General features: G+C 52.9%; 5 protein-coding genes across 5 annotated transcripts; 3 read left to right on the top strand and 2 right to left on the bottom strand.

Moving 5' to 3' along the window:
* The first annotated feature begins 20 nt into the window (after positions 1-20).
* QC763_603950 (uncharacterized protein) lies at positions 21-3,189 on the top strand. Its single transcript, XM_062914239.1, has 3 exons — positions 21-1,119; positions 1,219-1,797; positions 1,852-3,189. Exons 1-3 carry the CDS (start codon positions 1,027-1,029, stop codon positions 2,842-2,844), a joined length of 1,665 nt encoding a protein of 554 aa, XP_062762464.1. The 5' UTR covers positions 21-1,026; the 3' UTR covers positions 2,845-3,189.
* QC763_603940 (uncharacterized protein) lies at positions 3,180-6,927 on the bottom strand (the record flags this gene model as incomplete). The annotated part of the gene is made up of 3 exons (XM_062914238.1): positions 3,180-3,842; positions 3,907-6,663; positions 6,724-6,927. The coding sequence occupies 3 exons, from the start codon at positions 6,925-6,927 to the stop codon at positions 3,738-3,740; spliced, it is 3,066 nt and encodes a 1,021-aa protein (XP_062762463.1). The 3' UTR covers positions 3,180-3,737.
* Positions 6,928-7,726: 799 nt separating this feature from the next.
* On the bottom strand, positions 7,727-8,904 carry QC763_603930 (uncharacterized protein; the record flags this gene model as incomplete). Its single annotated transcript, XM_062914237.1, has 2 exons — positions 8,363-8,904; positions 7,727-8,302 (listed from the first exon to the last, which is right to left on the bottom strand). The coding sequence occupies exons 1-2, from the start codon at positions 8,615-8,617 to the stop codon at positions 7,727-7,729; spliced, it is 831 nt and encodes a 276-aa protein (XP_062762462.1). The 5' UTR covers positions 8,618-8,904.
* On the top strand, positions 8,837-10,309 carry RER2 (cis-prenyltransferase; the record flags this gene model as incomplete). The annotated part of the gene is made up of 2 exons (XM_062914236.1): positions 8,837-9,681; positions 9,736-10,309. Exons 1-2 carry the CDS (start codon positions 9,200-9,202, stop codon positions 10,307-10,309), a joined length of 1,056 nt encoding a protein of 351 aa, XP_062762461.1. The 5' UTR covers positions 8,837-9,199.
* Positions 10,310-10,614: 305 nt separating this feature from the next.
* Positions 10,615-13,691, top strand: QC763_603910 (uncharacterized protein; the record flags this gene model as incomplete). The annotated part of the gene is made up of 3 exons (XM_062914235.1): positions 10,615-11,936; positions 12,003-13,081; positions 13,141-13,691. The coding sequence occupies 3 exons, from the start codon at positions 10,615-10,617 to the stop codon at positions 13,185-13,187; spliced, it is 2,448 nt and encodes an 815-aa protein (XP_062762460.1). The 3' UTR covers positions 13,188-13,691.
* Positions 13,692-15,833: the final 2,142 nt, after the last annotated feature.

Here is a 15,833-nt window from a genome sequence, read left to right as displayed (position 1 = left end):
TCGAGATGTCCACTATGCAACGCGCCTGTGGTGCGGCATCTACCGGCGATTTTGGTATTTCAGGTGACCACTTAAACATACAGGCAACCCTTCAGCGAATGCAGCCGACCATCACGACACACGTTAGCGTTGGAAATCACCCAATTCCATCTACAGCTGCCAATCCTTCTGCATGCTCAAGCGCTAGGTGACAACCTACCTACCTAGACGAGGCCACCTGCAGGCATCATACTCCGTAGCCTGAGCCTAAAAACCGGAAATTGTCCCTTACTGCGTAGGGGATTTATTATTGTCATGAACTGCACAGCCATCGAGGGCCTTTCAGTGCAGTCTGATGCTCAGTGTTGGAACCCAAACCATGTTCCAGGCCAGGGGTACTGACCAGCGGCCCCCCGGCCAGGGCGGTTGACCCGTCGACACATTTCCGGGTGATGACGCCGTTACAGCCAGTCAGCTGCCCGTTCTACCGGCCCGGAAGGCACTTCATATTCCCCCGGCCACGCCGCTAGAGCGTTCACTGCCAGTCACACAGGTGATTTAGCTGAGTTGAGAGTTCGTCATGGATATCAGATTTCAGCAGTCGTAGACCAGATGAGAAGACATCGGATGGACCATCCCAACTCCCAGCTCGACACACTGCGAGTAAGGGATGGTTTGAGGCGGTTTCTAAACTGATAAGAAACATTGGATACCTATGCAGCAAAATGCAGCCATTGACTTTTGACAGGTGCGCTTACCAGAGCTGGCGGGAGCCATGGATGCCGTCTGGGGAAGTTGAAGCAATGCCCCGCATCACGCAGACCGCTGCGGGGCAAAATTTTGCTGGCGACTTTTTGCCCCTCTTTCCGATGCTCGGCGTTCGAGCCAAAGTGTCTCTATTGACTGCTGTGACTCGACCCTTTCTTTCCAACTGCTTGTTGTATACAGTTGACTTGTAGCTGTGTGTGTGTCCTGCCCACTACCCGGCAACCAATCGTCATCTTTCATCGTCGTTTCTACAAGCGCTCCCCGTATCGCCGTCCCAGCATGTCCAACGGTGTCGTTGCCAATGGCGCTTCTGCCGACCAGACTCACACTGCGTCGCAGCGCTACCTGAGCACCCGTGGTGAAGACAGCGGCGTATGTCTCCCATTGCTCTTGTTTTTTTTTTGTTGTGGCAGAATCACGAATTCACGTTAGCCCTCCCCTGTCAGACGCTGACCATATCGTCCCCCTCAGTTCTCCTTTGAAGAGGTCGTCCTCAAGGGCCTTGCCTCCGACGGTGGTCTTTACATTCCCGAAGCCATTCCCTCCGCCGAGAACTGGGAATCCTGGAAGGATCTTTCCTTTACCGACCTCGCCTTCAACATCATCTCCCTTTTCGTCTCCCCCTCCGAAATCCCCTCGGAGGACCTCAAGGAAATTATCAACAGGAGTTACGCAACCTTCCGTGCCGACGAAGTCACACCACTGGTGAACCTCCAAGGTGAGGTTCATCTTCTCGAGCTTTTCCACGGCCCAACCTTTGCTTTCAAGGATGTGGCCCTCCAGTTCCTCGGAAACCTCTTCGAATATTTCTTGGTGCGCAGAAACGAGGGAAAGACCGGCCGTGACAGATACCACTTGACCGTGGTGGGTGCCACGAGCGGTGATACTGGCTCGGCTGCCATTTACGGTCTCAGGGGCAAGAAGGACGTCTCGGTTTTCATGCTCCACCCCAAGGGGCGCGTGAGCCCCGTCCAGGAGCAGCAGATGACCACGGTGCTGGACGCCAATGTTCATAATCTGGCTGTCACTGGCAACTTTGACAACTGCCAGGTGAGCTGTGATGTGTTCCCGTCTATAGTTCAAATGCTTACAGACTGAAAACAGGACATCGTCAAAGCTCTTTTTGCCGACCCTGAGATCAACTCGACCCACAAGCTCGGCGCCGTCAACAGCATCAACTGGGCTCGTATTCTCGCCCAAACTGTCTACTACTTCCACGCCTATTTCTCCCTCCTCCGCCAGCAACCCTCTACCTTCAAGCTCGGCGACAAGGTCCGCTTCGCTGTTCCTTCCGGAAACTTTGGCGACATTCTCGCTGGTTACTTCGCCCTTCGTATGGGTCTCCCCGTCGACAAGCTCGTTATTGCCACCAACGAGAACGATATTCTCGACCGCTTTTTCAAGACTGGTCGTTACGAGAAGAAGCCCACCTACGGCTCCAAGGCTGAAGGCGGTCTTGAGCAGGACGGTGTCAAGGCCCACGAGGATGGCGTGAAGGAAACTCTTTCTCCCGCCATGGATATCCTGGTGTCTTCCAACTTTGAGCGCCTGCTATGGTTCTTGGCGTATCAGTTTGCCTCCAGCGCTGGGATGGACGATGAGTGGAACAAGAAGCAGGCTGGTCAGGAAGTCTCTTCTTGGCTGTCTGACCTCAAGAACAAGGGTGGTTTCGGGCCGGTATACAAGGACGTTCTTGAAGCTGCGCGCAAGAACTTTGAGAGTGAAAGGGTCAGCGACCAGGAGACACTCGACACCATCAAGGCCCTCTACAAGGAAGTTGGCTATGTTCTTGACCCCCACACGGCAGTCGGCGTGGAGGCTGCGAGAAGGACACAAAAGCGCGCTCTTGCGGAAGAAGGTGCCGCAAAGCACATCATCTCTCTCTCAACAGCCCATCCGGCCAAGTTTGCCAGCGCGGTTGAGCTGGCGCTCAAGGAGGAGCCAGAGTTTAACTTCCAGGAGAATGTCCTCCCACCCGAGTTCGTTGGGCTGGACAAGAAGGAGAAGAGAGTCAGTGATGTGGCGAACGATTGGAAGGCTGTACGAGATGTCGTCAGGCAACAAGTGGAGGAGGAGTTCAAGGCCCTAGGTTACTAAGATGTGGATTGTATGTGGTTTAAATGAGTGGAATCCAAGGGGAGCTTTTTGGTTTTTCTTCTTGTGTATATGACGAGGGCAGTCACAGATCAGGGGGTGATTGTCTGGCTTTATTCCCCGTGTCTGGTTCAGATGTTCAGGACGAACGTTGAGCATAGCAGATTTGAAAGCATGCATGGCGAGTGGGTAGAATTATGGGATCAAAATTACATATAGATTCTGATACGAGATCCTAATATGAAAGATCAAGGGGACTGCGAAGTGATGAAGGATGATTAATGACTGCGGAGACTAGACACCAAAAGATTCATCACGTCTGAAGCAAAGGGTAAAGACATCACTGAAAGTAGTACCCTTCCGTCCATCTTTATTCCCTAAATTGAAACTGATAACTTTGCTCGCCTTGACGAAATGGTATAATGTTAGCCCTTCCCCCTTTGATTTCTACATACAGCTGCTTCCAAACATCAAGCATAATCCAAGAATATAAAAGCAAGCATAGCCAATTGTAAAGCCTGCTGCCCAGTGTCTGTCTTTTTCTCGCCCTTCATACCCAGAATCGATAATGCTCCTCAAATCCCGCCACCAACAAGAAGATTAATACAACTAGTTTTATACAAGAACCCCTGATTGTGTAATTTCCAACATCGATCCCCTCAATCCATATCATGTAGGCTGCCCACCCTGTCATCCAGTAGTAGCCTAGCCAAAATTGATTTCCCTTGTTTTTTATTGTGTTTTCCCCCAAGGTAGAAGGTTGTCCATTCCATCTATTTATCAGTCAAGTCGGTCACAAACTCGCTCACGTCGTCCACCACATCCGTCACAAACTCGCCCACGGACTCGGCCGCGGACTTGATCACGCCTTTGCCAACCAACTCGACTGCTGGTTGTCACCTGGGACTGAGAAGCCCCCCGCGACTCCCGACGCTGGCGGTGGTGCCCCGTTTTAGTGCCCTGAGCTCGTCCTCGAGCTTGCGACGTCTAGATTGCTCCTCCTATTTTTGTTGGTTAGTATTAGATGTCTCAACTGAAGTAAGGGAAAAGGGGATGAAAGCATACCCGTAACTCTTCCTGGAACTTCCTCCTCTCCTCCTTCATAGTAGCCCGGAACTGCTCGCTCAACATGGTAGCCCCGGCTCTTCCAGCTCCGGCACCCGCTCCGGCACCTGGCACAGGCGAGTTGGGTGGCCTCAACCGCTCCTTATCCAACTCCTCCTTTACCTTGTCCAGCCTATCCCTCAACACCTTGACCTCTTGCTCCAACCTCGCCTTCACAGCCACAGCATCGTCCAACTGGCTCTCCAAATCCAGCTTCTCCTTTTCAGAATTGATGCTCTCTTTGGTGATGTCCTCCAGATCACGCAAGGCAGCTTCCAACTCAGACCGCAGCTTGACCACCTGGGCGTTGAGCTCAGCTGTCTCAGCAGTGTTGGAAAACTTGGCCGCCTCCGCCGCCCGCTGCTTACGCGAACCATAGGCACCGTCGAGCTCGGCCTTGGCGATGGTCATCTCCGTCTTAAGTTCAATCACCATCATGTTCATCGCCTCGAGCTCCTCGTCCTTCTGCTTCAGATCGGCCTGCAGCTTCTCAACCTCTTTGCCCGCGGTGGCAGAGGCTTCGCTTGCGGCAGCCAGTTTGGACTTGAGAGCAGCCACCTCACCCTCGGCAGCAACACGGGACTCGTTGGCTTGGATAAGCTGGTTCTGAACAGACGACATATTGGACTCCACGGTGGCGAGACGTGTCTGAATGGCACTGTACTCTGACTCGAGAGCAGACACCTGGGCGTTGCGCTCCTTGAGCTGTTCCTGAACAACCTTGACCGAGGAGGCAGAGGCCGTTTCGTTGGCGGCGCTGGCTTTCTGCATGGAGTCGAGGTCGACAAGGACCTTTTGGAGCTTTTCTTGGGCTTCTTGGGCGGCACGCTCGCTGTCGTCGAGGAGCATATGGGTCTTCTCCAACTCCTCCTTCTTGGCTTGAAGCTCCTGGTCTTTTTCAGATTCGCTACGGTTGTTGAGCTCACGCTGTTGCTTGATCTGCCGTTGAAGGATGTACTTTTGCTCTCGGAGACCAGTCGCTTGCGCATAGAGCCATTGAACCTTCGCAGAGAATGCCGGCAGGGAGTACGGTTCGTTCGTGTCGCCTTCAAACTCGTTGCTTGACAAATCCTCGTCATCGTCTGGGGTGCCTTGGCCCAGGGCACGGGCTTGTCTGCGTGCTGCCTTTTGCTGAGCAATCTCGGCATAACCAGTCTGGATGATCTCCCACAGACCCATGAGCACAGCATCGACTTGCTCGAGATCACGCTTGCTAGCCGAGCCGGCCATCGAGGCCTCAACAACTCTCCCAATCTCAGAACTGACCTTGTCGACCGAGTCCTCCAAGTAGTTGAGCTGGACATTGAGATCTCCCTCGGGCGGTGGTGCCTGGTCAACATTGGCCTGCTGAAGAATGAACAAGACTTGGCGGTTCAAATTCTGCAGACGGACCTCAGTTTGCCCAAACGAGGATTCGACCTTGGAAAGAGTTCTTGCCAACGCGGCGGCCTCGGAGGATGCTGCGGCCGCTTCAGCTGCCACCTTGTCGGTTTTGGTCAAGTTAGCAGCCTGTTGCTGCTGCTCAGTGATCGCCGTGTTGAGACCATTTTCTAGATAGTCAAGCTGCGCCTCGAGGTTATCAGCGTCCGGACGACCAAATTCTTCATTCTTGGCCGGGTTGAATGCGACGATCAGATCACGGAGCTTGTCGTTCAAATCCTCGAGCCTAGATTCCGTCATCGAGATGGCCTTCTGTTGCTCCGAAGTTTGCGCCTGCAGCGCGTCCATTTGGGCCCCCATCTGCTGCTCAATCGCTTTCATTCGTGAATCAACCTCCTGCAGCCTCGACCCGCTCTCGTCCTTGGAGCGCATTGTTTCGTCCTTCATGCGAGAGTTCTCTTCCATGACCCTGGCATGTTCCTCCCTGAGCTGCTCCTCCATCTCCTCCAGTCTTGTCTTTTCCGCCTCGGCGTGGGCATAGTCTTGGCTCAGCTGCTCTTCGGATCGTTTGAGCTGCGCATTCTCCTCTTTCATGCGCGCAATCTCCTCTTTGTAGCGCTCCACCTCCTCACGTAGTTCCCGCAGCTGGGCATTTTGCTCGCGGATAGGGGACTTGATAGGAATCTCCAGTGTGTTCTTACGCGCACGGGTGGCTGGCGGCCCATCCGTTTCGAGCGACAGGTACAAGTCCTTATCTTTGTTGTTGAAATCGAGCTGCTCGTTGGGGATCTCCATGCTGTTCCTCGTGTTGGTGTAGGTATAGAGACTCTCGGGGCTTCCTGGCATGCCGTTCATCGGCTGACCAAGCAGCTGCGGCTGTCCGGACTTCTTCGAGGACGCCCTATGGGTTAGCTGCAGGACGCCGGCAGTGTGTTGGAGCAGACGCCGCTGAGGCTCCATCAAGCCTTTTTCTAGGTGAAACAGCTCTGAAGCCAGTTCCTCGCAACGGCGTTCACTGGTGGCCTTTTCCATATCTGCTTCTTTGGCCGAGTCACTCATACGGTTACCCAGCAGACTCTTTCTTTTGCCGCCAGGCGAGTAGAGTTTGGCCATGGAAACTGCTGCATCGCGGTATTTGGACTGTATAGCCAGGTTCGCCCTCGCCTGTTCGACGCGCATTCCCAGTGACTGAATCTGTTTCTTGAGGCCGTCAACCTCCTCTTGCGAGAGGATTTCATAGCTTTTACTGTCCGATAACGCCGTTTCGGTCAAGAGATGCACCTGAATCGAGTCTTTAAGATCGACGAGAGGCGATGTTTGCGGTTGGTTTGTGTTTAGCTGTATGTAATCCATAATTAGCCAACAATGTTCACGCCTGAAAAGGGGAGGAGGCCATACTGGGCTAATTCTCGCCTTGTCACCCTCTACTCCCCCAAGAATCTCATTCCTGTAGCCGTCGACTAGTGCCTTTGCCGTCGGTGCGACGTCTGACAACGATGGTGGTTGTACAGCAGGTGCAGGCATGCCTCCGTAGCCATCTTCCCCTCTTCCTCCTACTCCTCCGCCACCAGACCGGCCTCTCCTAGTTTCGGCGCCGTTCATTATGTGCGTTTGTGTAAACTTGTATTATGATCGTCGTGTTTGTAGTCGTGGGTAATTCAAAGGCTAATCGTTCCAAAAAGAGACATTATACAAAACAAATCCAAGTCCTCCGCTCGTTTACCACTGTGGCCCGGGGATCATGGAGTTTGCGACGGCGAACGAGGAGCAGGAGGTAGTGGCTGAGGGTCGTCAGGGGAATCACGTCGAGAGTGAAAGCGAGGAATCGTATTTTCAAAAGGAGAGCGAGGCAGTATCCAGAAAAGAAGGATTACCAATGCAACGAAATGACGCGAAGTGGAGCTTTTCGAGTGTCCTTAAGTTAACGTGGTAGGTAAGGAGGTTCCAGATTGTCTGTGACTTTCTCTGAGGACCGGGGAGGTGGTGATGGTGATGAGGACTCCAGGTTTAAAAAAAAAAAAAAGAAATAAAAAAAAACCGGCAAACACAGGTGCTAAGCCTGGCGGCGGTGGCTGAGATGTTGGCGTCACAAAGGAGCGGCTGTATCAGAGGGAAGTCGTGACGACGGGATGCAACTCAAGATGCGAAAGGGGAAGGGAGATGTTGGCCGGTGCTGTGATTGCTGATTGCCCAGGCGCAACTCGTCAATCCAGAGGACTGGGAGGACCAATATCTGGCCAATCAGCCGCCTTCGCGCCTGGCCAGCCGTTCTTGCCAGATGCTTGGCACCCCACGGCACCTCTTGCAGGGATTCCCGACATGTGTCACTGTGGATGGAAATGCACATGTAAGTGGTTGCGCCAGGAAGCAATGTTCAATTCTTCTCGTACACGACGAGATTTTAAAATGCACCGCGAACTTCGTCGATGAGCTGCTGGCCCATCGTCCTCCGTCTGTTGCTGCCTTCAGTTGGGCCAGCTTGTTGTTGCTGGATACCAGAAGCTGTGCCAGTTGAGGCCCCTTCACTTTCCAGCCGCCTTCTCATATTCTCAAATTCGGCATTGGTCTTCTGACCTCTCATACCAACAACCCAACCAGGAACCCGCCAGCGAGTCAAAATCCCAGGTAGGGCCTCATTGCGCCAGGCGTATCCAACGAACCAGCCCACCACGGCACCAAGAAGGGAGCCCGGGAACTGGGACACGGCCAGCTGCCCTGCCATCATGTATTTGGTTGACTTGTCTGAGAAGGTCAGCGCTGCCGAGTCCTGGCCAGTTGGTGGCCCCATAGCCAGCGCCACCTTGTATTTGTACATGTGTGGGATCATGGCATGGTATTGAGCCAGAATCGCAAATATGATCGGTGTTGGGCCGGCAGGTAGGAAATCTAGCACACCAAAACTCAGTGGCCTGAGGAATGCCGTCAGTATAAGCGGTGGCACGATCGAGGTGAAGAGTGCGGTGACGAGGATGAATGACTAGATACCAAGCATGTCAGCGCCATTTCTGCAGTGTCCCGGCCCAGAAAGAGCACTCACGGCATATTTTCTTGAGCCCCACCGCTGCTCAATAGTTCTCATATTGTATAGAGCCATTGCCCCAAACAGGACCTCGGATGAGTTGAGATAGCATAGCTGGTACGCCAGGACCCGCCATAACTGGTGATATCGTAGAATATGGGTGCCGATGGAGATATAGAAATAGTGTTTTATGTCGAGAAGGCTGGCTGCTATCGATGCGCCAACCAATCCCACCACCAATGTGCGCGTTACCGGCGCGTTTGTGAATGACATTGCGCGTTCGCTCTCTTAGAGGCGTCACCTGGACATTTTTTTGGAATGCGGGCGGATTGGGACGTAGGTGGGGTGACAGTCAGGCCAAGCCAGACTGTCCGGCGGTCGCTGTTAAAGCCAATTGAGGTGTCGCGTATCCCAGTGTGATCTTAAAGCAGGCTGTGAATTCGTCGCCGGAATAGACCTCAAGGAGGATGGTGTCGTAGAAGGTGGTTTGGTGGTGGAAGTTGCGGGTAGTTGCACATTGAGGTCAGGCAGGTTATACTGAAAGCTGGCCCCTGTCGGCCGTTTTGCAGCGTGTTCATTCGAGGACCCACTTTCAGCTGCGAGAGGATGCCGCGCCTTGGGATTCGTAACTTCCAAGAATCTGGGTCCAACGTAACCATACTTTAACCCTTGGGTGGCCTGCCACTCTCACTCACTCTCACTCCCTTCCCCAATCTTGCAACAGGCACTGCGACCATGGCAGCTTACTGACCGACAACTCTTTCAGAGAATCTACCATCTTCTCACCCCAAATACCGCATCGTTAAAACTCAGCAATCACAATACATATTTTGGACTGCAACGCACCTCGGCATCATGTCCGACCTCTACCTCTCCCGTATCCGTAACTGGTTCCTCAGTTCGCCGCCAGCAGAATGGGCCATCAACCGCCTTAGAGACACTTTGATAGGATCATTGAGCCAAGGACCTATCCCAGGCCATGTCGCTTTCGAAATGGACGGCAACCGAAGATATGCCAGAAGTCACAAGATCGAGACAGTAGAAGGCCATCACCTCGGCTTCGAGGCTCTGGCCCGGGTTCTGGAGATTTGCTACAAGTGTGGTGTCAAGGTGGTCACCGTCTATGCTTTTAGTCTGGAAAACTTCCACCGGCCCAAGTATGAGGTCGACGGCCTGATGCAACTGGCCAAGGTGAAGCTCGAGCAACTCATTCAGCATGGGGAGCTGTTGGACAGATACGGTGCTAGTGTCAAGGTATTGGGGCGTCTTGATCTGATCCCCCCAGATGTTCTCGAAGTGGTGGAAAGAGCGGTCGCTGCTACCAGTCACAACACAACGTAAGCAATGTCACCTCCTAAACATGTAAATTGAAATATTAATACATGCCACAGATGTGTTCTCAACATTTGCTTCCCCTACACTTCGCGGGAAGAAATGACAACAGCCATCAGGACGACTGTAGAAGAATATTCAACCACCCCTCGGCCACACAGCACCCCATTTTCGCAGAGCAGAATTACGCAAAAGATCTTGTCCAAACAGGGTGACAAACCAGAGACTCTGGAGTCTATTGAAGAGACCCCCTCTCATTCGGACGACCACGACCAGGATGATGCCGTGTCGACGGCTACCACCCTTCGTTCCGATCCATCTACGCAAAAGTCGGAGGGCTCGGAAAACGTGGCCATCTATCCAAACGCGGAGACAATCACGCCCGAGACCATCGATAAGCATCTCTACACTGCCGGGTGCCCCCCGCTTGACATATTCGTGCGAACCAGCGGCGTGGAGAGACTCAGTGACTTCATGCTTTGGCAGTGCCACCAGGACACGCATATTTTCTTCCTCAAGTGCTTCTGGCCTGAATTTGATCTCTGGCACTTCCTGCCTGTGCTGGTAGAATGGCAGCACAGACAAAAGCAAAAGCAACGTGACGAGAAGCCTAGGCGGGTGAAACAGGCTTGATTGTTTTCCTATTCTGGCTTTTTGTTTTGCAGTTTTCGGCAGGTCATCCCAATTTCAGGGAGGGAAAGGGTGAACAGGGCGTAGGGTTCGGGAGACAGAGATACCTCAGCGTGTGTGCTTGGTTTAGAAAGTGGCATCGTGTTTTTTATTTTTTTTATTTTGTTTTAATAAGCATTCAAGATATACCCAAACACGCATTGGTTGTTGTTGGTGGTGATTGTGTTGACAAAGTGGTAGTGTGGTTGTAGTGTAAGGGTTAGGGTGTCGGCCGGCCCGGTTTTTGGTGTTCTTATCTTATCGGTCGCATGCACCTCCAAAGGTTACCAAAATCCAGGGCTCCCGGCCAGGAAACCGTCCCTCCGCTAACCGCTCCCAGCTTCCCTCTGGACCTCTCTTTCAGCGACCCTACCAATCTTTTTTTCCCAGCACTCACTGCCACGATCCCGGAATCTGCAGCAACACCATCGACGGGCGCCATGAAGACGGCCAAACCTCCTGCGTCTGAGAACGGCGGCAGCAGTCGCAGAGCGCAGCCCCTCCGTCAGACGCGCATGGTCAATCGCGGCAACTCCTCGTCGTCGCTCATCGCAAATGCTCCAGCACAGCCCATCGACATTTTCCCTGGCCTCAACCACTTTACCGATGCCATCAGCGCCCTTCCCAAGGAGATAGTCCGTCACTTCACCCTTTTGAAAGAGGTCGACGCCAAAATCTTTAACAACGAGGACAAGCTCTTCGATAACATCCGCCGTGCTCTCGATACCCCGCCTCCGGTCGACCCATTCCCGTCGTCCAATGATGCGCCCAATAATCACATTCCCGCGTCGGCGCCCATGAGCGCTCAGAACAGCAGCAGCGGAGTGCCACCCTCTGCGTCCGCCTCCACGATACCTTCTGCCACTGGCCCTCTCAATTCCGCGAGCGAGGCGCGCCGTCGGATATTCAAAGAAACAAACCTCAAGGTTCAAGAGATGATGGTGGCTTTGGAGGAGAAAAACCACGTTATTTTGACTGCCAATGATGCCCTCGAAAAGCAAATGAAACGAATTGAATCCGTGTGGCCAAATCTCGAGAGCGAATTCAGCGAGGAGGCCAAATGGGGCAGCGCTAACCATTGGGCCTACGACGATGTTCGGAAAGCACAACAGCAGGCCAAGTCCAACGACAAGGCTGAGCGATCACGCCGGGAAGGGGCTGCTGCTCTTTCAGCTGCTGCCCAGCATGTGAACGCTGAGGAGGCGGCGGCTCGGAGCAACGACCGAAAACAAGCAGTCGCCGCCAAGAAGAACGCGAAGGGACAAGCAGGTGAAGGCGATGCGGACAAGACGAGTGAGCCAGCCAAGAAGACACAGGGACCTAAATCTCGCAAAGCGCCTGCGGAGGCGGCGACTCCTGTCGGCCTCGGTATCACCACGGGCGCGCCGGCTGGCTCTGCTCCGGCCAAAAGACGCAAAGTTGAGACTGCTAAGGCGAACGGGGGAGCTCCTATGGAGCGCGCCATGAGCTCGGTGTTTGGTAATAGCACCGTGAAGCCAAAGACGACCAGCCCCCGAGAGACTCCCGTGCCTGAAAGCGGTCCTAAGAAGCGCAAGGCGCTCCCAACATCGAGTGGGCAGGCAAAGAAAAGGTGCGCTCGCCCATTCGACCTCCGATCCGTGTCTCTTGTTTCCTAGCTGACCCTTGATTGTAGCAGAACGAATAATGCTGCCGCTATGTCCCCGTCCATGGCCTCGTCGCCTGTCATCGCAGCATTCCCTGATACAATGAAAGGCAGCCGAGCCTCACCGATCCCGACAGCCATTGTTCCTCCCAGGCCAGCGTCTTCTCGTGCCCGTCAGAACTCTACACAACTAAATCCCGAAGTTGTGAGGCAAAGAGCTGCTTCGGTAGCGTCCACCAAGCCAAATGGAAATGCTCCGGATACGCCAAATCTCAGCCAGTTTGGCGAAGGACCCAAAATAAGCATGGAAACAAAAGTACAGAAGGAGACACCCATACCTGCTCCTACCCCCAAGTTGGAGCCGCTGAGGACAGAGACCGAGATTCCGCCACCAGTACTGGAACCCCTCCACAACGGCAATAACAGAAAAGAAGCCATCACAAAGGCACCGGTAACAGCAGCGGCCACAGTAGCACCCTCCGAAGAGAAGCCTGAACCAAAGAAAGAAAAGGAGAAGGAAGTGGTAGCTTCGCCCGCCATTCAGCCGACCCCTATAAGTACTGTCAAGACCAAGAGCGGGCGCGCAAGCAAGCCTTCCACCCCGTCTCTAGGCACCTTTGCCGAGGCAACCTCGATAGTCTCTGCAGCCCCAACAGAAAAGCAGACGGCGGCGTCCCGCTCCCGACCATCTAGGAATAACTCGGAAACAGCGAGCGCAACAGATAAGGACAAGAACAACGGGAGCAGCATATCCGCGAGCACAACGACGACTTCCAAGCGGAGCCATAAGAAGGGTGCTTCCATCTCTGCTGCAGCGGCAGCTCTTGCCCAGGCATCATCCGGTCCCAACTCTGCCAAGGCTTCATCCAACGGCGGCAGTATCACAAGTGAAGACAACATCAAAGGCAGTAGGGGAACTGCTCAGCATCAGCACCCTCCGCAGAGTACTCAAGAAGACGATGATGAGGACGAACCAGATGGGGACGAGCCAAGGTACTGCAAGTGCAACGGCGTTAGTTATGGCGAAATGGTGGGCTGTGACGGGGTGGGCTGCCCGAGAGAGTGGTTTCATCTAGAGTGCGTGGGGTTGAAAATTGCACCCAAAGCCAATGGTATGTTTGACTTGCAATTTCTGGACAGGGGTGGAATCAAAGCTAACTCGGACGAACAGCAAAATGGTATTGCGACGAATGCAAGGAACGGTTGAAGAAGAGATAATCTTTTAGCTGATACATTTGAAACTTAGGACGGCGATAGATATAGTGCGGCGGCAAATGCATTGTATGATATGGTAATTTGGCATGGCGAAAAGAACAAGTGGGAATGTCCAAGTGGGACAGGGATGGGTTGGTAGGATAACTTGTGGTTTCTTTTGTTTCTACGACGGATATATAAGCGAACCTAATCGCGAGCGGCGTTTGAGGAGTTGACTCACTTCCTATATTATTTTGGAAGATGGGGTTATAGAGCATGAGGATCGAATGCATCGAAGTTCCTGTGAACATAACCATCTGTCGGGTCTTTGTCTCGGGATTTATACAAGAAACTAATCTTTTGCTCAGCATGTGTCTACATACTTTGCTAAGATTCGCTACCTACAGTGAAGGACCTATTTTTAAAGTGAAGCCGTACACCAGAAACATGCTTGGTTACGAACCGGACATTGAACAAACCATGAATCAAGTTACATTGTGAGGAGGAACCAGGCCGTATACCTCCAACCACGTGAGTTTCCGACCTAGCTACTGACGATGTCCATGTTGACTCAATGCCCGAGCTGTGATAATTACGATCTCTTCAGTGCGACCTTCCCCGTTGCCATCTCCAAGCTGGGATCACGATCTACTATCATTGCTCTCACAAGTAGTTGTTTGTCCGAGTTACCAGAACTTCATAATTCACACTATAATCAATATTATGGCAGAAATTGAAAGTACAAAGTCGTTTAGGGCATGGCTAGGTGGGAATAGTCCGCTCCCACCAAGATGATCCGGATATACCGGTAGGATGACAGGTTTGTTGTCTGATTATTTACTTGGAATAAAGTAGGCTGCTGTTTGGTCTGGTGCGTTGACATTCTGGTCCCCGAGAGCGGTGATAGGGCTCGCTGTTGAGGACTCAATGTTCAATGGGGTCTGTGGAATTGAGTCTCATCCTATGAAACATCACCCGGCATCGCATATTCAGTGTTAAAATACTCTTGTTCACCGATATCAGCCGAATCATGTTCACCAGGAGCGCCTCTGCCATCAGGCAGTAGTGCACGGCTGATAGCGAATTAGTAAATCAGTAGGATTATCCTCCATCCATTGATAAGACATATCATGCGCTCCAGTAAACATGCATTAGGCCAGAGCTATGCGAGTAATATATCGGCTGCAGTTCTCTCACCCGCGTGGAAGGCCAAGTCGAATGCCCCCTCTTCATGGTGATGCTGGTTGATTTGGTGCTGAAGGTTACACAGATAAGATACGTATCTGGCGATGACGTCAGATGTCATGGAAAAGAGGGCTTGAAACGCGGCTCTGATTTGTCGGTAGTTTGAGGCCCATGTGGTTTGCACGGATATGCATGCTGTATGGACACATCAAGACATGTAGGTACCGTGGAGGGTGTATTGGTTGATCCTCGAAAACCAGAGGGATGCTTTCACCCAATGTTTCCAACTGTGATCCCACCGCGTATACGACCTGTCTCGGCGAGAACATTCCGATAGGTAATCTTGACGAGTAAATCACAGTCCACACACGAAGCCTGACGCTCTCCTTTCTTTCTGATCTCAGTGGTAGTGATGTGCAACACTCGGTAAGCAAAGCCTGGTCTCATTTCGAGCTGCCCTTGGGAAGAGATGTCGTTTGGCCAAGTCGGATATTGCCGTGCTATATTTTCTCCAGTTGAGATCGGCGGTCTGGCCCTCGCATTCGCACTGCCGGAGAGGTTCTCACTACCAAAACAGGCGCAGACAATCCCTACAGTCGATATTATGTGTGGAATCTGGTGGATAATGACAGAGATCAGGTGAGGCCGTCTGATACGACGTCTCCCCCCATGAGGGCGCTAGTGAAGGTCAGGGCCCATTCAGGGGTCGAAAAAGCTGGGGAAGCGGGTGCGGCGGGCTGGAACGTGAACCAGGCGGGTCACTTTAATGGGCATAGAACTGGCGGCTCTCAGCATCACATCTCTACCGTCAGCCTCCGAGGAGATGCCCTTTCCGACGGTTGTTTAGTATGTGACACAGCATGCGTGATCTCGGGTTGAAATGCATGCCCTTCATGTCGCCAGCCGCACTGGAATGACAACATTTCGAGGCCGAGCCCTGTGCCACCCACGTTGTTGAAGTGTCACCTACCATCCCGGGCAAGAGATCCGGATCCGATGCCCGAGAGGTCCGTTCTATCTGCAGATAGATCAAACAAATCTGTGGGGTAAAAGAGAAGCTAAGGTACATCGAGCAGCAAGATGTTCAGGGACAACAACAAGGGTTGGTTGAACGGAAAGAAAAATTCTCTTACAACAACCTGGAATCAGCATCGCTAGCGCAAAAACGGCTGCACGCGGCTCCGGCCCCCGGGGATCGTTTGGCAGACGACCTGCCGCGACAGGGCAGCAGATCAAGCACCACGTGAACAAAACGAGCCTCCTTTCAGGCGAGTTGGACATGACTTGGCTCCTTGGCAAGTTGGGCTGGCCAGATGTGTCTTGGCCCTGCAAAGTGCTGTGCTGGCGATGGTGCTGACAGTCATGAGACGCTATGGGTTTTGGTTGATAGATTGGTTCCAACAAAGCACCCAGGAACCGGGACGGCAGGCTAGCTGGAGCTCGAGGGCGGCAAAGGGCAAAAAAAGCAGCAGAGCCATTGACCGA

Source organism: Podospora pseudopauciseta, chromosome 6 (assembly GCF_035222475.1).
Source record: "Podospora pseudopauciseta strain CBS 411.78 chromosome 6, whole genome shotgun sequence".
Taxonomy (NCBI): Eukaryota; Fungi; Ascomycota; class Sordariomycetes; order Sordariales; family Podosporaceae; genus Podospora; species Podospora pseudopauciseta.
Note: the sequence above shows the minus strand (reverse complement) of the source record. Positions and strands in the feature narration are given on the sequence as shown.